This window comes from Carcharodon carcharias, chromosome 15 (genome assembly GCF_017639515.1).
Source record: "Carcharodon carcharias isolate sCarCar2 chromosome 15, sCarCar2.pri, whole genome shotgun sequence".
NCBI classification, from domain to species: Eukaryota; Metazoa; Chordata; class Chondrichthyes; order Lamniformes; family Lamnidae; genus Carcharodon; species Carcharodon carcharias.
Window position 1 is genome coordinate 125,279,589 of NC_054481.1, and position 23,438 is coordinate 125,303,026.

At 39.8% G+C, this 23,438-nt stretch overlaps 1 protein-coding gene across 11 annotated transcripts in view; it reads right to left on the bottom strand.

Moving 5' to 3' along the window:
* Positions 1 to 23,438, bottom strand: part of rerea (arginine-glutamic acid dipeptide (RE) repeats a) — a 505,448-nt gene that overhangs the window by 174,185 nt on the left and 307,825 nt on the right. For all 11 annotated transcript variants that reach the window (XR_005945305.1, XM_041206432.1, XM_041206431.1 and 8 more), the window contains 2 exons: positions 17,048 to 17,172; positions 14,972 to 15,071 (listed from right to left, as the gene is read on the bottom strand). Coding sequence is in view for 10 of the 11 variants with exons in the window: in XM_041206432.1 (XP_041062366.1) it covers positions 14,972 to 15,071; positions 17,048 to 17,172 (225 nt within the window). In the remaining variant the exon portion in view is untranslated. The remainder of the gene's footprint in view (positions 1 to 14,971; positions 15,072 to 17,047; positions 17,173 to 23,438) is intronic.

Here is a 23,438-nt window from a genome sequence, read left to right on the forward strand (position 1 = left end):
GGGAAGGTGTTAGTATCGATCAGGGAGGTTATAGCTGGGCACTTAGAGAAACTCAAAGTAATCGGGAAGAGTCAGCATGGTTTTGTGACAGGGGAATCATGATTAACCAATTTATTATAATTCTTTGAAGGAGTAACAAGCGCTTTGGATAAAGGGGAGCCTGTAGACATGCTGGACTTGGATTTCCAGCAGGCATTTGATAAGGTGCCACATCAAAGGTTAGTGCAGAAAATAAAAGTTCATGGTGTATGGGGTTACATATTAGCATGGACAGAAGATTAGCTGGCTGGCAGAAAACAGTATGCATAAATGGGTCTTTGTCTGATGGCAGGATGCAGCACATGGAGTCCCGAAGGGGTCTGTGCTGGAGCCTTAACTTTTACAATTTATATCAATGACTTAGATAAGGGTAGTGAAGGCAAAACGTGCCGATGACACAAAGATAGATAGGAAATTATGTTATGAAGAGGACATAAGGAGGTTGCAGATGGATGTAGAAAGGTTGAGTGAATGGGAATGGGCAAAAATCTGGCATATGGAGTATAATGTAAAAAAGCGTAAAGTTGTTCACTTTGGCAGGAAGAATATAAAAGCAGAGTATTAAACGGAGAACGGCTGCAGAATTCCAAGGTGCTTAAGGATCTAGGTTTTTTTACTCATTCACAGGAAATGAGCTTTATTGGCTGGGCCAGCATTTATTGCCCAACCCTAGTTGCCCTTGAGAAGGTGATGAACTGCCTTCTTGAACCACTGCAGTCCATGTGGTGTAAGTACACCCACAGTGCTGTTAGGGCGGGAATTCCAGGATTTTGACCCAGCAACAGTGAAGGAACAGCAATATATTTCCAAGTCAGGATGGTGAATCACTTGGAATAAAGAACTTCCAGGTGGTGGTGTTCATATTTAGTTTCTGCCCTTGTCCTCCTAGATGGTGGTAATGGTCGCGGGTTTGAAAGGGGTTGTCTTAGCAGCCTTGGTATATTCCTGCAGTGCATCTTTTAGATAATACACCCTGCTGCTACTGTGTGTCGGTGGAGGAGTGAGTGAATGTTTGCGGATGTGGTGCCAATCAAGCGGGCTGCTTTGTCCTGGATGGTGTCAAGTTTCTTGAGCGTTGTTGGAGCTGCACTCATCCAGGCAAGTGGGGAGTATTCCATCACACTCCTGACTTGTGCCTTGTAGATGGTGGACAGGCTTTGGGGAGTCAGGAAGTGAGTTACTCATTGCAGGATTCCTAGCCTCTGACCTACTCTTATGGCCACAATATTTATATGGCTAATCCAGTTCAGTTTCTGATCAACGGTATCTCCCAGGATGTTGACAGTGGGGGATTTAGTGACGGTAATGCTATTGAACATCAAGAGGCAACGGTTAGATTCTCTCAAATTGAAGATGGTCATTGCCTGGCACTTGTGTGGTGCAAATGTTACTTGTCAGCCCAAGCCTGATATTGTCCAGGTCTTGCTGCATTTGGACATGGACTGCTTCAATATCTGAGGAGTTGTGAATGGTACTGAACACTGCAGTCATCAGTGAACATCCCCATTCCTGACCTTATGATGGAAGGATGGTCATTGAAGAAGCAGCTGAAGATGATTAAGCTGAGGACACTACCCTGAGGAACTCCTGCAGTGACTGACCTCCAACAACCACAATTGTTCTAGTGATGAAGTTAGTAAGCAGGCACAGCAAGTAACTAAGAAAGCTAATGGAATGCTACCCTTTATTAGCGAGAAATTGAACATAAAGGTAAGGGTGTTATGCTTAAGTTATACAGGGCGTTGGTGAGATCACATCGCAAATGGTGCGCGCAGCTTTGGTCTCCTTGTTTAAGGAAGGATATAAATGCATTGGAGGTGGTTCAGAGGAGGTTTACTAGATTGATACCTGGAATAAGTGGGTTGTCGTATGAGGAAAGATTGGGCAGACTGGGATTGTTTCCACTGGAGTTTAGAATGAGTGAGGGATTACTTGATTGAAGTATAAAAGCTCCAGAAAGGTATTGACAAGGTGGACAAGAAAAGGACATTTCCTCTTGTGGGTGAATCCAGACCTAGGGGGCACTGTTTTAAAATTAGGGGTTGCACTTTTAAGACAGAGATGAGGAGAATTGTTTTCTCTCAGATGGTTGTACAACTTTGGAACTCTGCCTCTAAAGGCGGTGGAAGTAGGGTCATTGATTACTTTTAAGGCAGAGGTAGATAGATTCTTGTTAGGCAAGGAAATCAAAGGTTATTGGAGGTAGATGGGAATGTGGAATTTGAAACAAACCAATCAGCCATGATCTTATTGAATGGCAGAGTAGGGTTGAGGGGCCGAATGGCCTACTTCTGCTCCTATTTGGTACATTCATATGTAAGTAAACTGCAGAGAACATAAATCCAATTTACTCAGCCTCTCAACATAGGACAATCTCCTTATTTCAGGAACCAATTTAGTGAACCTTTGCTGTACCACCTCCAAGACAAGTACGTGGAGACTAAGACTATACACAGGATTCGAGGTGTGGTCTCACCAAAACCCTGTACAATTGTAGCAAGACTACTTTACTCCTGTACTCCAAACACCTTGCAAATAAAGGCCATCATGTCATTTGCCTTTCTAACTGCTGGCTGCACCTGCCTGTTAACTTTCTGCATTTTATGTATGGAAATCAACACTTAAGTTTCACACCTTTTAACCAATATCCTGCTTTTCTATTCTTGCGAGCAAAGTGAATAACTTTATACTTCCCTACATTAAACTCCATCTGCCATCTTGTTGCCACTCATTTAATCTGTCTATATCTTTTTACAGCTTGTGTCCTCTCCACAGCTCACTTCTCAACTCAATTTGGTATTTTCAGCAAACTCTGATACATCACTCTCCATCTCTTGATCTAAGTCGTTAATATAGATTGTAAATAGCTGAAGCCCCAGCATTAATCCTTGTTGCACTCCACTATTCATTGCCTGCCAACTTGAAAAAGATCTGTTTATGCTCACTCTCTGCTTTTCATCTGTTAACCAATCTTCTATCCACGCTAATCTATTACCCCCAACTCCATGAGCCCTTATCTTTCCTATTAACCTTTCGTTGTCTCTCCTTATTGAATGCCTTTTGGAAATCCAGGTATACAACATCTACTGTTCCCCTTTATCTATCCTACTAGTTACATCCTCAAAAAAGTCTAATAAATTTTTCAAACACGGTTTCCTTTAGTAAAACCATGTTGACTTATTATAATTGTACTATGCTTTTCTATTAAGACTTCCTTAATAATGGATTCCAGCATTTTCCCAACAACTTATATTAGGCTAACTAGCCTGTAGCTCTCTGTTTTCTCTCTCCTTCCTTTCTTGAACAAACTCATTTCGAGCAGGAGTAGGTCACTCAGCCCTCGATGCAGCTCTGCCATTCAATAAAGCCAGGTTGATCTGACGGTAACCTCAACCCCATATTCCTGCCTACTCCCAATAACCTTTCACCCGCCCCCCTTGCTTATCAAGCATCTAACTGCCTTAAAAATATTCAAACTCTGCTTCTACCACCTTTTGAGAAAGAGTTCCAAAGACTCAACCCTCAAGAGAGAATTTCTCCTCATCTCTGTCTTAAACGGGTGGCCCCTTATTTTTAAAACAGTGATCCCTAGTTCTAGAGAAGCAGTGTAACATTTGGCAGCTTTGAATATGATGGGACCATTCTTGAATCCAAGGAATTCTGGAAAATAATAGCTAGCGCATCCATATCTCTGCAACTATCTCTTTTAGATCTCTAAGGTGTAGTCCATGAAGTCCTAGGGATTTGTCACATTTTAATCCCTTTGGTTTCTCCAAGTTTTTCCTCTTACTTTAATTAATTACACTCACATTAATGTCCTCACTCCTTTTAGCCCCATGGTCACCGCCTATTTCTGATGTGAACCTTGTGCCTTCAACCATGAAGACAGGCAAAATATTTGCTCAATGCATCTGCCATTTCCTCATTCCCTGTAATAATTTCTCCTGCCTCTGTTTAAGGGACCAATGTTGACTTCAGCTACCCCCTCCCTTTTATATATATAACCGCTCTTGCAATCTGTTCTTGTATTTCTGGCTAGTTTATTCTCATTCTATTTTTTCCCTTTTTATCAACTTTTTGGTGGCCCTTTGCTGGTTTCTAAACCAGTCCCAATCCTCAGGCTTGCCACTTTTTTTTGCAACATTGTAAGTCTCCTCTTTTAATCTAATACTATCTTTAATATCCTAAGCGAGCCAGGGATGGGTCTGTCTTACTGAGTTTTTGTTTCTTCAATGGAATGTATTTTTGTTGAACATTTTGAATTGTTTCTTTAAAGGTTTCCCATTGGACATTTACCCCAATAACTTTTAGTCTATTTACCCAATTAACCTTAGTCAGTTCTCCCCTTTATATCTATGTAATTAGCTTTGTTTAAATTTAAGATTCTTGTTTGTGATTGGAGTATGTCTCTTTCAAACTTAACATAGAATTCAATGGTATTACGATCAGCATTTCCCAGTGAATCTTCTACAATGCCTTTAATAATTAACCCTACTTCATTACACAATACTAGAGCTAAGAAAGCTTCATCCCACAGCTTCCAACCTGATAGTTGCCCAACCTCGGACGGCCCGCTTCTATCTCCTACCCAAAATCCACAAACAGAACTGCCCCGGTAGACCGATCGTCTCAGCTTGCTCCTGCCCCACAGAACTCATTTCTCGTTATCTTGACTCCCTTCTCTCTCCCCTTGTCCAGTCCCTTCCCACCTACATCCGTGATTCCTCTGACACCTTACGTCACATCAACAATTTCCAGTTCCCTGGCCCCTACCGCTTCCTCTTCACCATGGACGTCCAATCCCTCTACAACTCCATCCCCCACCAGGATGGTCTGAGGGCCCTTAGCTTCTTCCTCGAACAGAGGCCCGAACAATCCCCATCCACCACTACTCTCCTCCGTCTGGCTGAACTTGTTCTCACGCTGAACAATTTCTCCTTCAACTCCTCTCACTTCCTCCAAATAAAAGGTGTGGCTATGGGTACCCGCATGGGCCCCAGCTATGCCTGTCTCTTTATGGGGTATGTGGAACATTCCTTGTTGCAGTCCTACTCCGGCCCCCTTCCACAACTCTTTCTCCGGTACATCGATGATTACTTTGGTGCTGCTTCATGCTCTCGTCAGGACTTGGAAAAATTTATTAATTTTGCTTCCAATCTCCACCCCTCCATCATTTTCACGTGGTCCATCTCTGACACTTCCCTTCCCTTCCTTGACCTCTCTGTCTCAATCTCTGGTGATAGACTGTCCACCAATATCCATTACAAACCCACCGACACCCACAGCTATCTCGACTACAGCTCCTCACACCCCACTTCCTGTAAGGACTCCATCCCATTCTCTCAGTTCCTTCGCCTCCGTCGCATCTGTTCCGATGATGCTACATTCAAAAACAGTTCCTCTGACATGTCCTCCTTCTTCCTTAACCGAGGTTTTCCACCCACGGTCGTTGACAGGGCCCTCAACCGTGTCCGGCCCATCTCCCGCGCATCCGCCCTCACTCCTTCTCCTCCCTCCCAGAAACATGATAGGGTCCCCCTTGTCCTCACTTATCACCCCACCAGCCTCCGCATTCAAAGGATCATCCTCCGCCATTTCCGCCAACTCCAGCATGATGCCACTACCAAACACATCTTCCCTTCACCCCCCTTATCGGCATTCCGTAGGGATCGCTCCCTCCGGGACACCCTGGTCCACTCCTCCATCACCCCCTACTCCTCAACCCCCTCCTATGGCACAACCCCTTGCCCACGCAAAAGATGCAACACCTGCCCCTTCACTTCCTCTCTCCTCACCGTCCAAGGACCCAAACACTCCTTTCAAGTGAAGCAGCATTTCACTTGCATTTCCCCCAACTTAGTCTACTGCATTCGTTGCTCCCAATGTGGTCTCCTCTACATTGGAGAGACCAAACGTAAACTGGGCGACCGCTTTGCAGAACACCTGCGGTCTGTCCGCAAGAATGACCCAAACCTCCCTGTCGCTTGCCATTTTAACACTCCACCCTGCTCTCTTGCCCACATGTCTGTCCTTGGCTTGCTGCATTGTTCCAGTGAAGCCCAACGCAAACTGGAGGAACAACACCTCATCTTCCGACTAGGGACTTTACAGCCTTCCGGACTGAATATTGAATTCAACAACTTTAGGTCGTGAGTCCCCTCCCCCATCCCCACCCCCTTTCTGTTTCCCCCTTCTTTTTTTTCCCAATAAATTATAAAGATTTTCCTTTTCCCACCTATTTCCATTATATAAAATAAAAAAAAAACCCACTAGAGCTATACCTTGAGTGCCCTACCATCCATTCTTAATTAGCACATTCGTTTAGATAATATCACCAACTTTAACTTTAACACCTATGTGTTCTATTGTACTATTGTTGTTGACATCTTTTGATGATCTGCTTCTATCACTGCTTGTTTGTCGCTACAACCACACCAACCCCCTCCACCTCTCTGTCTCTCTATCTCTCCGCCCCCCACACACACACCTTAAACCAGCTTATATTTCAGCTCTTTCCTGGACTCGAACTCAAGTTCTGTCGAAGGGTCATGAGGACTCGAAACGTCAACTCTTTTCTTCTCCGCCGATGCTGCCAGACCTGCTGAGTTTTTCCAGGTAATTCTGTTTTTGTTTTGGATTTCCAGCATCCGCAGTTTTTTTGTTTTTATAAGCTTCATCTCTAGTTGGTTCCACAAAGTGTTGCTCCAAGAAACTCAAACATTCTACAAGCTCCTCTTCCAGACCACTCTTGCCAATTTAATTGTCCCAGTATATATGAAGATTGAAGTCCCCCACAATTATAACGTTGTCTTTGTTACAATAATTTCTTGTTTATTGCTCTGCCGAATGGCACAACTAATGTTAAGGGGTTTATAAACTACTCCCACCAGTGTTTTCTGTCTCTTGCTATTCCTAATTTCCACCCATACTGATTCAACTTCTTTCTCTCTAATGACCTTATGTTATCCTTTACCATCAGGGCTACTCCTCCTCCTTTGCCATTCTGTCTGTCTGAAATATGTATTTCCCAACCTTGATCACCTGGTAACCATGTCTCTGTAACGGCCATTTGATCTAAATCATTTACCTCTATTTCTGCCACTAGTTCGTCCACCTTATTGCAAGTGCATTGTGCATTCAAATAAAGAGCCTTTAAATTCATTATTTTTTACTTCTATTACCTTCTTTGTTGATGGACAATTTTTGTTAAACTCTGTTCCTCCCTGTCCCACTCTGCTTGTCTTTACCAACATTGCTATACTATTCCGATACCTCGACCTTTCTTTTTGGATTTCTAAGTCTCCCTTTCTCCCCTGCCCCCACCCCGCCATTAGTTTAAAGCCCTGTCCAGGGCCCAGAATACTGGTCCCAGCCCAGTTCAGGTGAGGTCCATCCCACCCAAATAGCTCACATTTTCCTGAGTATGGGTGTCAGTGCCCCATACATTGAGATTCCTACTTCCCACAGTCTCTTTGTGCCACTTGTTTAATTCTCTAATCTGATTAACCCTATGGTAATTGGTGCGTGGTTCAGGTAACGATGATGATTGATTACCTTTGATGCTCTGTGTTGTAAATTGGACCCTAACTTCTCAAATTTTCTAAGCATAACATCAATCCTGGTTCTACCTATTCGTTAGTTCCCATGTGGGCCACGACAACTGGTTCCTCTCCCTCCCACTCCAAGTTCCTGTCCAGCCGTGAGGAGATATCCTTAAACTTGGCACTGGGCAGGCAACACAAACATCAGAGCTCCCAGTCACAGCTGCAGAGAACAGTATCTATCCCCCTCACTATACTGTCTCCTATAACTAACACATTCCTCTTCGCTCCCCTCACTTGAATGACATCCCTCACCATTGTGCCAAGGCCAGTCCACTCATCCACCTTGCGGTCCTTCTCTTCCTCCACACAGGTAGCAAGCACCTCATACCTGTTGGACAAAGTCAGGGGTTGAGGCTCCTCCATCACTGATTCACCATACCTAACTGACTCTCAGCCACATCTTCCTGTCCCTGACCATTGACCATTCTGCCTAACCTAAGGGGTGTGACTGTCTCCTAGAACAAAGCGCCCAGGTAGCTCTTCCCTCCCTGATGCACCGCAATGTCTGCAACTCAGACTTCAGCTCAACAAATCTAAAACGAAGTTGTGCAAGGTGCAGACACTTCCAGCAGATATCAAACTTAAAGAAAAAGCGTATAATTACACAGATGGGTTTCACAGCAGGAGATTAGAAAGAACATAAAGAACAGCAAAGAATGACAAAAAGATTGAGGGAAAAATTAGAGTATGAAAGCTAGCTAGTAATACAAAGAAGGATAGTAAGAGTTTCAATCGATATCTAAATAAGAAAAGAGTTAACCAAGTGAGCATTGGTCCTATAAAAAGTGCATCTGGGGAACTGATGATAGAAATTGGGGACATGGTGGATAATTAAACAGATATTTTGTTTTGGTCTTCACTATAGAGGACACAAGTAACATCCCGGAAATGGCTGTAAATCAGGAAATGGAAAGGAGGGGGAAACTCGGAAAATTACAATCACCAGGGAAGTGATATTGAGCAAATTGTTGGGGCTTCAGGCTAATAAATCCCTGGGTCTGGATGGACTTAATCCTAAGGTCTTGAAAGAAGTGCCTAGCGAGATAGTTGATGCATTGGCTTTAATTTTCCAAAATTCCCTAGATTTGGGGAAGGTTCCATTAGATTGGACATAGCAAATATATCTCCTTTATTCAAAAAGGGAGGGAGACAAAGCAGGAAACTACAGTTCAGTTAGCCTAACATCTGTCATAGGGTAAATGTTAGAAGATATTATTAAAGATGTTATAGTAGGGAACTTAGAAAAATTCAAGGCTACCAGGCAGAGTCAAAGGGAAATCATGTTTGACCAATTTATTGGAGTTCTTTGAAGGAGTCACATGTGCTGTGGATAAAGGGGAACCAGTGGATGTACTGTACTTAAGATTTCCAGAAGGCATTTGATGAAGTGCCACATCAAATGTTACTGCAGAAAGTAAAAGCTCATGGCATAGTGGGTAACATATTGGCATGAAGAGAAGATTGGCTAGCTAACAGGAAGCAGAGTTGGCATAACAACCTTTTTCTGGTTGGCAAGATGTGCCACAGGGATCAGTGCTGGGGCCTCAACTTTTTACAATTTATATAAATGACTTGGATGAAGGGACAGAAGGAATGGTTGCTAAATATGCTGACGGCACAAAGATAGGTAGGAAAGTAAATTGTAAACTCCTTATATCCTCTTCACAAAGTGTCATACAGTGTGAGTGGGCAAAGATCTGCTAAATGAAGTATAATGTGGGCAAATGTGAAATTGTTCATTTTCGCAAGAAGAATAAAAAAGCTTATTATCTAAACGGTGAGAGATTGCAGAGCTCTGAAATTCGGAGGGATCTGGGTGTCCAAGTGCATGAATCACAAAGGCTAGTAAGCAGGTAATTAGGAAAGCTAATAGAATGTTATCATTAATTGTGAGGGGAATTGATTATAAAAATAAGGGAGAATTATGCTTCAGTTGTTCTTCAGGGCATTGGTGAGACCACATTTTTTTTTATTCATTCATTGGATGTGGACTTTGCTGGCTAGGCCAGTATTTATTGCCATTCCCTAATTGCCCTTGTTCAGGAGGCATTTAAGAGTCAACCACATTGCTGTGGAGTCTGGAGTCACATGTAGGCCAGACCAGGTAAAGAGAGCAGATTTCCTTCCCCAAAGGCCATTAGTGAACCAGATGGGTTTTTACAACAATTGATAATGATTTCATGGTCATCATTATTGAATTCAAATTCCACCATCTGCATCTACTGTGGCGGGATTCGAACCCGAGTCCCCAGAGCATTACCCTGGGTCTCTGGATCACTTGTCCAGCAACAATACCACTTCGCTATCACCTCCCCTCAAAGTGGGGAGTGGTACATCTGGAGTATTGTGTACAGTACTGATCTCCTTATTTAAAGAAAGATGTGTATGTGTTAAAAGCAGTTCACAGAAGGTTTACTAGACTAATACCAGGATGGGTGGGTTGTCTTGTGGAAAGGCTGGACAGGTTAGGCTTGTATCCACTGGAAGTTAGAAGAGTAAAAGGTGACTTAATTGAAACCTTTAAGATCCTGAGGGGTCTTGACAGGCTGAATGTGGAGAAGATGTTTCCTCTTGTGGGAGAATCTAGAACTAGGGATCACTGTTTAAAAATAAGAGGTTGCTCACTTAAGACAGAGATGAGGAGAAATTTTTTTTCTGAGGGTTGTGAGTCTTTAGCACTCTCTTCCTCAAATGGTGGTGGAAGCAGAGTCTTTGAATATTTTAAGGCAGAGCCAGATAGATTCTTGATTAACAAGAGGGTGAACAGTTATTGGGGGTAGGCAGGAATGTGCAGAGGGGTTACATTCAGATCAGCCATGATCTTACTGAATAGCAGATCAGATTCTAAGGGTCATGTGGCCTATTCCTGCTCCTAATTTGTATATTTGTATGACTGCAGTTATGTACGAACTGAAAGAGGCATTGTTGCACTCAGAGGTCACTTCAACAGCATCCATCTCCCACCTGAGACAAACAGAAGCAAGGAACACATGCAAGTCACACATCTGACTTGGATATGTATTGCTGCTTCTACTTTGCTGTGGGCCTAAGGTCTTGGGAGATTTTTTTTAAAAATCATGACGACAAACACTATAGTGGTTCAAACAGAAGGCCTAGGACCACCTTCTCAAGGAAATTAGGAATGAGCAACAAAGGTAGTGCTGCCACCATCCCAAGAACAATTAACAACATTGATGCTTAAAGTAACAATTTTCATCTCCCAATCTCAATATCCCATATTTATGAAACTTTCAAAATATTTACCTGCCTAAGAATGTTTAGGTGAGCAGAGAAACATTCACACATCCAGGGCAGGAAATTGCAGAAGCCCCATTCCACTAATGCAAGTGTAGTGGACTGCAACCATCCTAATGGTTGCTATGTCTATGACAAGTTTCTACACAGTAGGATCCATGCATGTAAGGGTGCATTAAACGTGCCAATCTGCCAATGGATGACATAGCAAGGCGTCTATTTATAGGATAAAGAAAGGATATGTTATGGGGGCACATGTCTTGGTTTGCCTGGTAACTTAAAAACCACAATTCTGTTTGGCTGAACCTATTTGGAGAATTTTAACTAAAGCCCTTAAAAGCTTGGAGGAAATATTACTTTTAATCAATGTACTCATGTTTTTAATTGGAAAAAAAACACTAGTTTTACTGTGCAATTCTTTAAAATAAAATCCAACGAATAAATTCAATGGATAAAAAATGTGATATCAGTTTCAATTTTTTTTTTAAAGATATAGATCTTACCTCTTCACCCAACCCTAGTTATTCCCCTTCCACTCTTTTTCCTGGTTTCCTTGAATCGCATGCTATCCGTCACCAAGAAAATGTCACTGGCCACCACTTTTACTGCTCAAGGCAGCTGCTTGAAGGTACCTGTGCCTTGAAGCCAATTCTCCGATTGGCATTAAACTGTTGCAATACTATGAGATATATATTGTGACTTATCACACAGACTTCACTAGAATGATCAGGTAAAAAGAAAATTACTTAAAATATCAAATATTTGCTCTCATCTAAATGTTCCTATGTGTGGCTGATGAACAGAGTTTCTAGTAAATAATTTAGGGGCAATAATATCACAGCAAAAAGAGGAAGATGTTATAGCAGGGAACTTAGAAAAATTCAAGGCAACCAGGCGGAGTCAAACTGCAACATAACACCACTTACTCAAATTAACAGCTGAAGCTTCATCAACATCTCCGCTTATGCTGATAATTTGCTCTTTTTTCTTGATGAAACAGTGTAGAGTGAAGGTTAAAAGGTGATTGCTTGTATGTACAGATGTTTGATTTTTTAAAAAAACTTTTAATACATTCAATTTAGGCACTCGATGTCAGTGACATACAGGGTTTGGATTTAACAAAATAAACTGAAAATGAACACATTGCGACAACAGAAGTTCCTGATTTCAGTCTTCCTGCCTCTAAGAAGCTTTGCAATAAGGTGAGACACCTCCAAAGGTGGAGCAATGGCAAATTCATCTAATTTGTAAACTCATCACAGCTAGCAAAAATTGAAAACAGGCCACATGAATGTCTTTTGTCTAAGGAAAGGGGCAAGTGACTTAAAAATGAAATACATTTTTCTCCCAACTGATGACAGAACCTGTCCATTTTTTAATAACTTTTTTAAATGAGACTGAAGAATTCAGTTTGTGCATTTTTATTGTGTGCATCCATATGAAGCTCAAGAGACTGAAGAATTCAGTTTGTGCATTTTTATTGTGTGCATCCATATGAAGCTCAAGAGCTACTTAGTCTTTCCAGTGGTTCACTGGTCGATACTGCATAGTTTGTCCTAGAGACATAATCAGTAGTGATGAAAATTATATTTGAATTGAATTTCAAACTACTCTGTAAAGAAAGCGCATGTATGGACAAAATACTGGAACCCAGTGCTGCTTAGTTTTATTTACAGGTCCAGACCAAGTTACCGTACGTATTGTGAACAACGCATTCTAAATATTTTTATATCTTAACAAGGAGAGCAGGAAATTGCCTTTATGATGAAATTCATAGCAGTAAGGAGTTTAAGAACTTAAAATGACTTGTATCTTATATCTTTTAATGAATGCACAGTGCAGCACCATCCAGTGCAGACAAACAAAATATGGGTTAAGGAGTACATTTGAAATATTTTCTCAGATGATGCAAATGTTAAGTGCAGTGATATTTCAAAAAACAGTTTAATTCAAAAAATTACATTTAAAAAAGGAGTAAGCATAAATGAGTCACAAGGGATTTGAGAAGGGTAGTGGTAGAAAACCATTTGCCTTGAACCAGAGAAGTGAGTCTGGAACTGGATCGATGTAGAGGAATGAAACAGGAACTAATCTGAGACACGCACGCCACAGATTTTTGTAGTGCAGATTATAGCCAAGTAGAAGTTTAAAAAGAGAAAATTAAAAGTCAATGCAAATACAATAAAATCACCTTTTAAGACAGAGATCGAGCTTACTAATGCTTGCACTTTTTTTTTTTACACAAAGCTATCTTCAGATTATTACATTCAACCAGAATTAGATTTTCTCAATACTGTATACTTGTCCTCATATTTTCAATTCAATTTTCCCCATTACATTTCTGCCCCTGCACATCTTTCCCAGTTGAGAGTATACTCCCTGCCAATTCTCCCTTCAACCAGAATGGACTGCAGCATAATTTTCTCTCTCTCTTCCCTGTGGGAATTATGTACTGCTACACTGCGCTTGACAGAAAAACTGAGATTAGGAATTTCCTGAGTAGGAAACCACTGGAATGACACACGGATCCTACCAGCCCTTGATGTACAATATTATATATTTTGCACAAACTTAGACTGAAGGAGACAATATAATTCAGTTCCCATAGCACTGTGAAAAGCCAATTTAGACAGCTTTCCTATTATAAAGTTTGCACACTGGCAGCAACATTCAGAAAAAAAAGGGGGAATTTATAAATTATTCATGAATAAACCATTTTTTTTTGCATTCCCTCATAACATGTGAGCATTTTTGGCCAGGTCAGCATTTGTTGCCCATCCCATTATGGAACTTTAAAAATGTAGCTAAGTGAAGATTTTTGCTCAGAGCCCTAGAATGAGTTTAAGTAGGGAGTTGCAGTTTCTTTTTAAAAAAAAATGTTCAGGAATGAATCATCTTTAAAAATGTAACAGTTTTAACACGATACAATTTTCAAGCTCCTGTTGGGACTTCAGGTTCAAATGTAATCAGCTATAATCCTAAGGTATCCATTATCTTCTTTTTCCCTTGCTAGCAAAGCCTATTCGCTAAGAATTTCAGCTAAATATAAATGAATTGATCCAATGTATCATACATTTACAGCAGTTTGAATTTTTGTCATATAAATAGCGACTGGAAGAATACGTTTATTACATTTCAAAATACAGCTGAATGACATTTCTCATTTTCTATCCCTCATAGCTATCTTTCACAATTAACATTAAATCCCATTGCTTTCTGCCGCAGTCTGCCATTACATAAATAAAACATTTCAGCAGTGAGCTGCCAGCTTTGATTTATACAACGTGCTGCAGTAAAATTGATGAAGTTTTCATCATACTTCCATAACTTTGGATGAATTAGCAATGTATATTATACAGTGTCTACACAGAAATGCAGCAGCAGCATTGTTATCAATAGTTAAAGACGTTGATTGAAAAAAGCAATATATATATTGATGGTTTATGGTTTTAACGTCTGCTGTGGTATAACAGAAATTAAGTGTTCTGGTTATTAAATGGCCTATATTTCCATGTCCTTTAAAATCTGAAACCAACATTAATTCAGTACACAATATCCATGACTTTCCACCTTGCATCTGAAAACAGAGTCATCTAAATCCTGTCCTGTCCTCAAACAGATGGTAGCCAACTATTAAACTGGCCAATTTTGAAGCCAATATTTAAGCCTTTAAGTAACAAATTTCAATAACTTTCTTATTACATTCATGTATAATTTTGTTTAAGACACAACAGCATCAGGAGGCACTCATACAACATGCAGAAGTGCCCCAGGAAAAAAAATTCAGTAATTCAAATTTCTATTTTCATGGGCATTCAACTATATTTGTATTCAATTGAACAGGTTGAATGCTCTGTATGCATTCATTACAATCTTTAGTAGAATCAAATTCAAAGATCTGAATTTGATTACATGCACTTTGCATGTTGAAAGATAGCACTTCTGAAGTGGTGCCATTTCAATTTTGTAACGTATTTGCTAAGAAGCTGACAAGAATTAAAACTATGACCCAGAATTGAGAGCGCTAATCACTCCTTGAACACAGCAAATTGTCCAACACATAGGAAACTTACTGTATTTAATGCATTTACTGTAGTGTCATCACGAGATGCTGCAAGACAGCCATCTTCTGTGGATCCACCATCACACATTCCTGCAAATGCAGCCATACTCCTGCAGGGAAACACATTTCGCATTATTCTGAATGTAAAAACAGAATGTAATAGGAAATAACTACATTCCTAATGCTGCAGAAATTCTGACAAACTTAACAGTCCTTCAGGTTTTCAGCTTAAGGTGGGTGAATTCTACTGCAACTATAGAACACCAACAGCTTATATTTATATAGCATCTTTAACACAAACATCTCAAGGCAATTCACAGGATCATTATAAAACATATGTATGACATTGAGCGACATAAGGATATATTAGGTCAGATTGTCAAAAGCTTGGTCAAACAGGTAAGTTTTAAGGAATATTAAAAGGGGAAAGCAAGGTAATGATGCAAAGAAGTGTATGGCGGGTATTCCAGAGCTTGGGACCAAGTATATTGAAGACACAACCACCAATGGTGGAACAATTAAAAATTATATCAGACAAAGTTCTTCATTTAACAATTAGTCAGCAGCAAATATTATTTTATCAACATAATTGACAGAACAACTTCTTACACAGCTGTGGAAAACTCACATTTACTACAACATTCTGCAGAAGCTAAGTATTTTAAATCTCTCTACATGTTCGCTGCTATAATTAACCAACTGAATAGGGAATATTTTAGCATTTTGAAAGCAAACCAATGACATGAAGTGCTTTTACGTGACCATTTCAAGTTGTATTTAACCAAATTACAGTCCACATCTTTTTCCTTTGTTTTGAGACTCCCAAATTTGAGACCATCCCCTACACAAGGAATCGGCAGGACACCAATTTCCAAGTCTCTGCTAATGTCATTTTTTTAAGCCTGGCACTAGATTCACAGTTGGAATTTTGACTTAGTCAATTATTTTTTTTCTCACTTCTCTCTTTGGGGAAGTATTGAGTATCTGCCTAGCTACCCATTTGGGATTTGTATAAGATTGTATGTGGACTGCCTTGTAACTTTTTTTCTTTACCCCTCCCTTCCTGAAGAATCAAATCCTACTGCACTAATGCTCTGCAAGCACCAGAAATGGTACTCATTACTTAAGTACCCAACCTAAATGCCCATTCTTCATGTGTTAAATTAGAAAGAAAATATCAGCAGACTATTTTACCATAGAATGTGCCACACCTAAACACCACAAGGGTCAGTGGTAGAGATCAGACACCAGAAACCTCAACATTCCCCTATTCCTCCTATGCCCAGAGTGCTTGAAGCTAATTGTAGCTCCCCGAATATTTGCCTAACAAATTATCAAACTCAGTGGAGAATAGGGATTGAATCCAAAACCTTCCCATTTGTATTATTCAGTTCCAAATTGAGTGGTATATTTGCCAACTAAGCCCTGCTATATTAAAATAGCTTTCTATAAGACAATAGCTTCACCGTTCAAGTTCAGTATTGCATTTCTTTTCAATATTGACTCCCCTCCTTCCCCACCACCCTCCCCCCTTCCCCCCCCTGTTTATCTCAGATTCCTATTACTAAAGGTTTGGCCTTTTTTGGAGTGCATTCCCCATTTAAAATGCTACTTCCTGCTTACCTAAACATAAGCATAAGCTGGATCAGTCTACCAATTATGGACACAATGGAACACACTATTTCTGTACAATGGGACAGATCCTCCTTTATTCTGCAAAATGGAAGCAGTCCAGTTCTGCAGTGTGTTGAATGTAATTGTCTAAGTAATGCCTTTCATGCCTTTAGTTGCAGATGGACATGAGCCGAGGTCAAGGCCACTTGTCCTGCTCATTTTCTGTTGATGGAATACTACAAGGTATGTGGTGGCAGGTGTTAGGCCCCAAAATTGCATAGGTGCAGGAAAACAGCCTTTTGGAAGTGCAAAATTAAACTAACAAACTGTTCAATCCATATTTAGCAACATGTAATTATCAAGAACTTCTTTTTGTTTTTTCATCGCATGCATTTAAAGTAAAAAGTCCTCAAAGCATTTGTATACTTTGAAAGTATTGACCGGAGAGATCAGACTATTGGCATATTCTTACCTGGCTGCTCTCAGGTACATCAGAAGGTCACAATCATTGACACCTGGTGTCCAGACCAGTTCCTCATGTTCAGTTACCATCTCACCAGTGGACAGGGGAAGAGGCTTCAATTCTGGAAGTTTTGCCTAAAAATGAGCATTTAATTATATTTCAACAAAAAGTATGATTTATCCATGTAGAAGGTTGCCTAGAACAGAGACAATCTAAACCTAAGAACTTCTTCAGAACAAATATAAACGGGCATGGAAAGAGTCAAGAAGGCAAGAAAATAAAAATGGTCAATTCACAAAATATGAGGAAGACCAATTAGTTCATCTTAGTTCATTCATCCAGGAAGAACATCAAGTGCCCCCACTGGACCATCCATTTCACTCAAGTGGTTTCAAGGCTTTTGTCTCTACCAATCCAACTGAGATTCCAACCCGGGTAGTGATCACTGTTGTCTGAAGAATCTGATTTCAATCCCTAGTTTTCCCTTGAGTATTAACAACTTGTGCCCCTTTTCCCTACTCGCACAAATGTAAACAAGTAATGTTGTATGGTTGTGGTCTCAACTCCACTTTCCTGTCTTCACCCCATAATCCTCAACTCCCTTGCCTATCCAAAAATCCATCCAACAGCCTTGAGTAAATGACCCAGCCTCCACTGCTTTCTGGGGAAGATAATTCCATAGACTAACAACCCTCAGAGAAAAATTCTCAACTGTGTCCCCTAGCTCTCATCTCCTCCACAAGAGGAAACATCTTCCCAGTGTCCACCCTATCAAGTCCCCTCAGGATCTTATCTGTTTCAATAAGGTTACTCCTCACCCTTCTAAACTCCAATAGGTATTGACCCAACCTGCTCAACCTTTTGTTATAAGGCTAGCCCCATCATCCCAGGAATGAGTCGACTGAACCTCCTCTGTACTCTCCTAACACATTTATATCCTTTTTCAAAGAAGGAGAACAAAACTATACACAGTACTCCAGATGTAGTCTCGCCAAGGCCCTGCAGAGCTGCAGTAAAACTTCCCTACTTTTATATCCCATTCCCCTTCCATTAAAGACTAACATTGCATTTGCCTACCTAATCACTTGCTGTACCTGCATTCTAACTTTTTGTGATTCATGTACCAGGCCACTCAGGTCCGTCTTTTATTACAGGTCGAGTGTCCTTTGGCCACAAATCCAAAAAGCATACACATCCAAAGTCTGCACTTTTTTTGAACCTCATCGACCTCTAGCACAGTAAATCTATGACCTGAGCTGAGCTGACACAAACCTAGCCAACTGCACTCTGTGTTTTTTATTCAGGCTGGTACATCTTAGCCATTTTATTTATTTTAGATTATTCTTCCTGCCAAAGTGCAGCAAGTTCACATTTTCCCACATACATTATCTGCCAAATTTTGCCCACTCCTTTAACCTATCTATATCTCTTTGTAGACTCTTAACCCTCACTTGACAACTACCTATCTTGGTGTCAACCGCAAATTTCACTACCATACATTCGGTCATAAGATCATCTCTCCAATGCGTCCTTTCAAGAGTAAATGGTCTCAAGTTTTTCTAGTCCTTCCTCACATCTGAGTTCTGCCATTCTTGTGGGTCTTTCCTGCAAAACCTCCTTTTTGTTTATAGACTCATAGACGTTTACAACACACAAGGTAGCCATTTGGCCCATCGTGTTTATGTCAGTCAACAAAGGTCTGATTACACTAATTCCATTTTCAAGCGCTTGGCCCATAGCCCTGGAGGCTATGGCAACACAAGTGACAAGTTTAGGTGACAAGAACTGATCACAGTATTTTAGATGTGTGTTTGACCAAGGCAATATATACTCTGATCATGACTTTCTTTGATTTTTATTCTGCAGACATTCAAACAATGACAGAAAAAGACTGTCTGGTTCATCCAGCCCATCCCACACAATTTCCTGCTCCTTACTATTATATCTACAGAGTTCAACACACTATTAGCTTTATGCTGTTTTGCACTGGTTGGACAGGTTAAGCATCACGTCTTCCAAACTTCTTTCAGTTTCATCCTTACTTAAACACCATTCATTAAATAAGTGTGCCATTCATTGTTCCTTCATATAGGCAGGACTTTACTTTTGAGGATACTCTTAAGTCAATCTATAATGATGTTAAACTAGACTCACTATATTACTCATGTGTCACTAGTACAGTTCCTGTTAAGTGTAAGACAAAAAGCTTTGCAAATACCAAGAAAGTCTTTATTTCTCTATGCTATGCTATTTAACAGCAGGCTCACCATTTTGTTGGGCAGATTTTTGTTTTAAAAATGAGGCCAAGAATGGCTCTGAAACATAACTCCGAGAAAATGACATAAAATTGCCCTTGGCTAAACACCTGCATTTTCATGTACTACATGAGGCATGATTGTTTAGTTTTTCCAGGTCACCAGTCTGTGTATATTTGTACTAAATAAATATCAGTTCTTGTCTGATATGCCAATCACTACTTCAAACAGCAAAAAAGTAAACAAAATACAACTTTATATGGGTATTTGCACATTGTCTTAAAGGGTGGTGATCAAAGACAAATGCATCAGCAATAAAGTATTCAGTACACTCATGCTGCTCCCCAAAAATATAATTTCGCCAAACATTAAGCACCGCTTTCCCCCTTCACTTTAAAGTGCAGTGTTCAGTAAATCATTGAATATAACCTCTAATGACCCATGGAAATAGTTATTAAGGAGAGTAAAGTGATACAACCATTGCTGTTAAATTAATATGACTATCATCATGGGATCCAATTAGTAGTAATCACTATACAGATAGTTCATTGCCTTTTGGGCATTAGTCTAATTTTTTTCGTATGCCACATTGTTACAATTTTAAAACAGATCAACAGGTCTACTGAAGTAATGTTTAAATTGAAACAATTATTTGTTAAAGCATTTGAACGGTTAGCATGTAGATATTTTATATTTTATAATACCCCTTTAGTTCCAGTTACCGACATCAACCAAATGGTCTTCACGTGACAAAAGCGTATAAAGGAAATATGTACACTTATCACACAAGTGATTATCCAAAACATATTTTGGGAGTGAGGGTGCAATTAAAGTAGTAATCATTTTGAATCTTTGGAAAGCAAAAATTTACACAATCATGGCAGATACCATTCCAAAAAAGCAGTGAGATTAATGTCCAAATTTGTGTTGGTTAAACACTTGTGCGATAATTGCACAAATTTCCTTGCCATGCTCTTGTCACCTGAAGACCATCTGGTTGATGTAAGTAACTGGAACTAAATGGGTATTATAAAATATTAAAAACATGATAAAATGTAACCATACACTAACTGTTCAAATGCTTTATTAAATATTGTTTCAATTTAAACATTACTTTGGTTGACCTGTTGATCTGTTTTAAAATTGTAACCATGTGCCATATGAAAAAATATTAAAGGCCAATTAAAAATTAAAAGAATACCATCACTGAACAGGATGTGTTGAAAAATCTACATCATAAAACTATTTAATCAAAAGAATGTAAATGAACTTTAAAATTGGGTAAACAAAGAAAGCAACTACTTATTGGTGCAAGCTTTCCTTTCTGTTAGGTAAAACACAACTCTCTCAATTGGCAGCAACAAAAACAAGTTTAAATGCTACATTGTCTTAACCTCAAATTATGACCACAAAGAGGTTACTAAAAGGTTTAAACTCTCATTGCTTTTTTCTACAGTTTTACAAAACCTCTGTCATTTTTAGCAGTGCAATAAATTCCCACTAAACTCTCAACCGTGTTTTTGGATAAGAAACACCAACCACAATGATAAAAGGAGGAAAAAACATCAAAGGTGGAATAATTTGTGACAAGGACAAAAGATTAATTTGATGAAAATTAGAGATCAAGACTATATATTTAATCTAAAATTTGTTTTGGACTCTAAGTGGGCAGTATCAAACAAAAAGTGGCAAAAAAAGGTTTGGCGTTACCACAATCCTTCCAAGAAAATTTACAAAATAATGCACATTGCATCAAACTTTACTCTTAAAACTTTCTTAATTCTAAAAAAGAGGCTTGATGAATCAATTTTGAATTTCTTTCCCCTCTTCTCCTATGGTGCTTTCTTAGCTATACCTTACCCCTCCTCTTCAACCATAAGCATGATGTAGACTGTGTGTGAACATCATTCCATTGTGGGCACAAGCGATACATTTCATGTGGCAAAACATATGCTTGTCAATTTGCCATGACTTAGAACACTTGTCACTTTGTTAGTTCTGAAACAGTGAGAACTTAATGTGTGATTGAGAGTTTGTTCAGTGCAAGGTGGATTTTGAATTTCAGTCCACAATGGAATCTATTGTCCTACTCGTGGAAATGGTGGGCTATGCAGATAAAACAAGTTCAAAGGTAATGGCATATGAATTAGCACACAAGATTATTTTCATGTGTTGAGTGCTGTATGCATGCCCCTTTCTTTCTTGAAGGAACCCAGAAACTGCAGCTTCACTCCATTAGCAGAACTCTTACCTGTGTCAAAGATTATGAGCTTAAGCCCATATTAGACAAGCCCATTATCTAAACTGACACTTCAGCAGAGGATAGAGAGAGCATTGCATTCTTAGAGATACCATCCTTTTGATGAGGCATGAAACTGAGGTTCTGTCTGCATGTTCAAGTGGGATGAAAAGATCCCTTGATGTTTTTTCAAGGAGCATTTTTTCCAGTGTCCTGGCCAACATTCATTCCTCAACACTAACCATCAAAAAACACAATTCTTGAGATGTGGGTGTTATTGGCAAGGTAGACATTTATTACCCATCCCTAGGTGGGCTTCTCCTTAAATCACTGCAGTCTTTGTCGACAACTGAGTGGCTTGCTAAGGTCAGTTCAGAGGGCAATTAAGAGTCAGCTATGCTGGTGTGGGATTGGAGTCATAGATAAGCCTGACAAGTTGAAGGTGACAGGTATTCTTCTTTGAAGGAGATTAGTATAACTGAATCCAAGCCATAGTGGGCTTTGAACTCATGTTCTCTGGATCATTTGTCCAGGCCTCTTGATTATTAGTTCAACAACTTAACCACCACACTACTGCATCTAGTAGCTTTAACTTGACACTCACCTCATTGCTATTTGTGGAATCTTGCTTGTATAATTTGATTGATGTGTGTGCCTATATAATCAATCACAGTCTAGAAGTAATTCACCTTGGCTATAAGTGCTTTGGAACATCCTGAGGATGTGAATGGTGCTGTATAATTCAATTTCTCTCTTCCTTTCATATTACTGAGCCATTATTCACTTTATTTTACTGTCTCTGAATTGCGAAGGATTTGCAAGGCACACTTATTTCCAGAAAAATAATATTCAATGAGAAAGACAATGATTGAAGTTTCATGAAAGTCAGTAAGTTACAGTGGTTAAATAGAAAGATTCCAGTAGTGTGTCAATTCAGGCGAGAGAGTCTCTATCTTACTGCTAGATACAGCAGAAGTCCACACCTTTGCAGTGCAATTGTGCATTGATGACATTGCGTTCAAAGTGCTTCTGTAATGTACTAGCCTCTGGTGCTGTGTGGTCTCCTTGGCCATCACAGCAACTTTAAAATAATTATAAAAGTCATGATTCGTGAGTCTATTCTGCTGGATTTTTCAATGCGGCTGCAGAAACTCCATACAGCTGAACTTTTGACAAGCCCATTCACTGAGATCAGAAGTAGTGGTTAAATTGCTGAAAAGCTTCATGGGGTACTGGTTAAAATAATTTATTGGAGGCTCTCCAGCCACCAGGCTAAAGTCCTGTCACTTCCAACCCAATGCTTCTGAAAAAAGATCATCTACCTGAAATGTTAACTTTGTTTCTCTCTCCACAGATGCTGACTGACCTGCTGAGTATTTCCAGCATTTTCTGTTTTTAATATCGCCCCTAAGGCCAACTATCTCAGCACAGGCCAGCATTCAACTGGGGCCTTCCAGTTGTATAGCTTGGCCATGCATTCTCTTTATCAAGTAAGTCATTGGGAAGCACAAACAATGAAAACTTGCTATTTATTTTACTTAGGATTTTCTGCAATCATTTTGTTTTATAATAAGCATGACTTTTATACAGCATAACTTTTACTGATTTACATGGTGTCTAGCAGATCTGTACATTGGAACTCTTTACTGTATTGCTTTTATATGCAGTGCACAGACAATATGCCTGAGGCTATGCAGGATGGTTAACTGCAGCATCTCTAACAGTGCAATATGACCACCAGCAACCTGTCAGAAGACGTACAGATTTCTTGAATTGCCGACAATTTGATAAAAAATAAATTAGTGGAACAGTGCTCCTGGTGCAACACCAAAGCTGCCAATATCAATGTGTGTGGGTTGAATGAACTGGGATATGTGCTTCCAGCTACCTGCAGCTGAACCTGGTT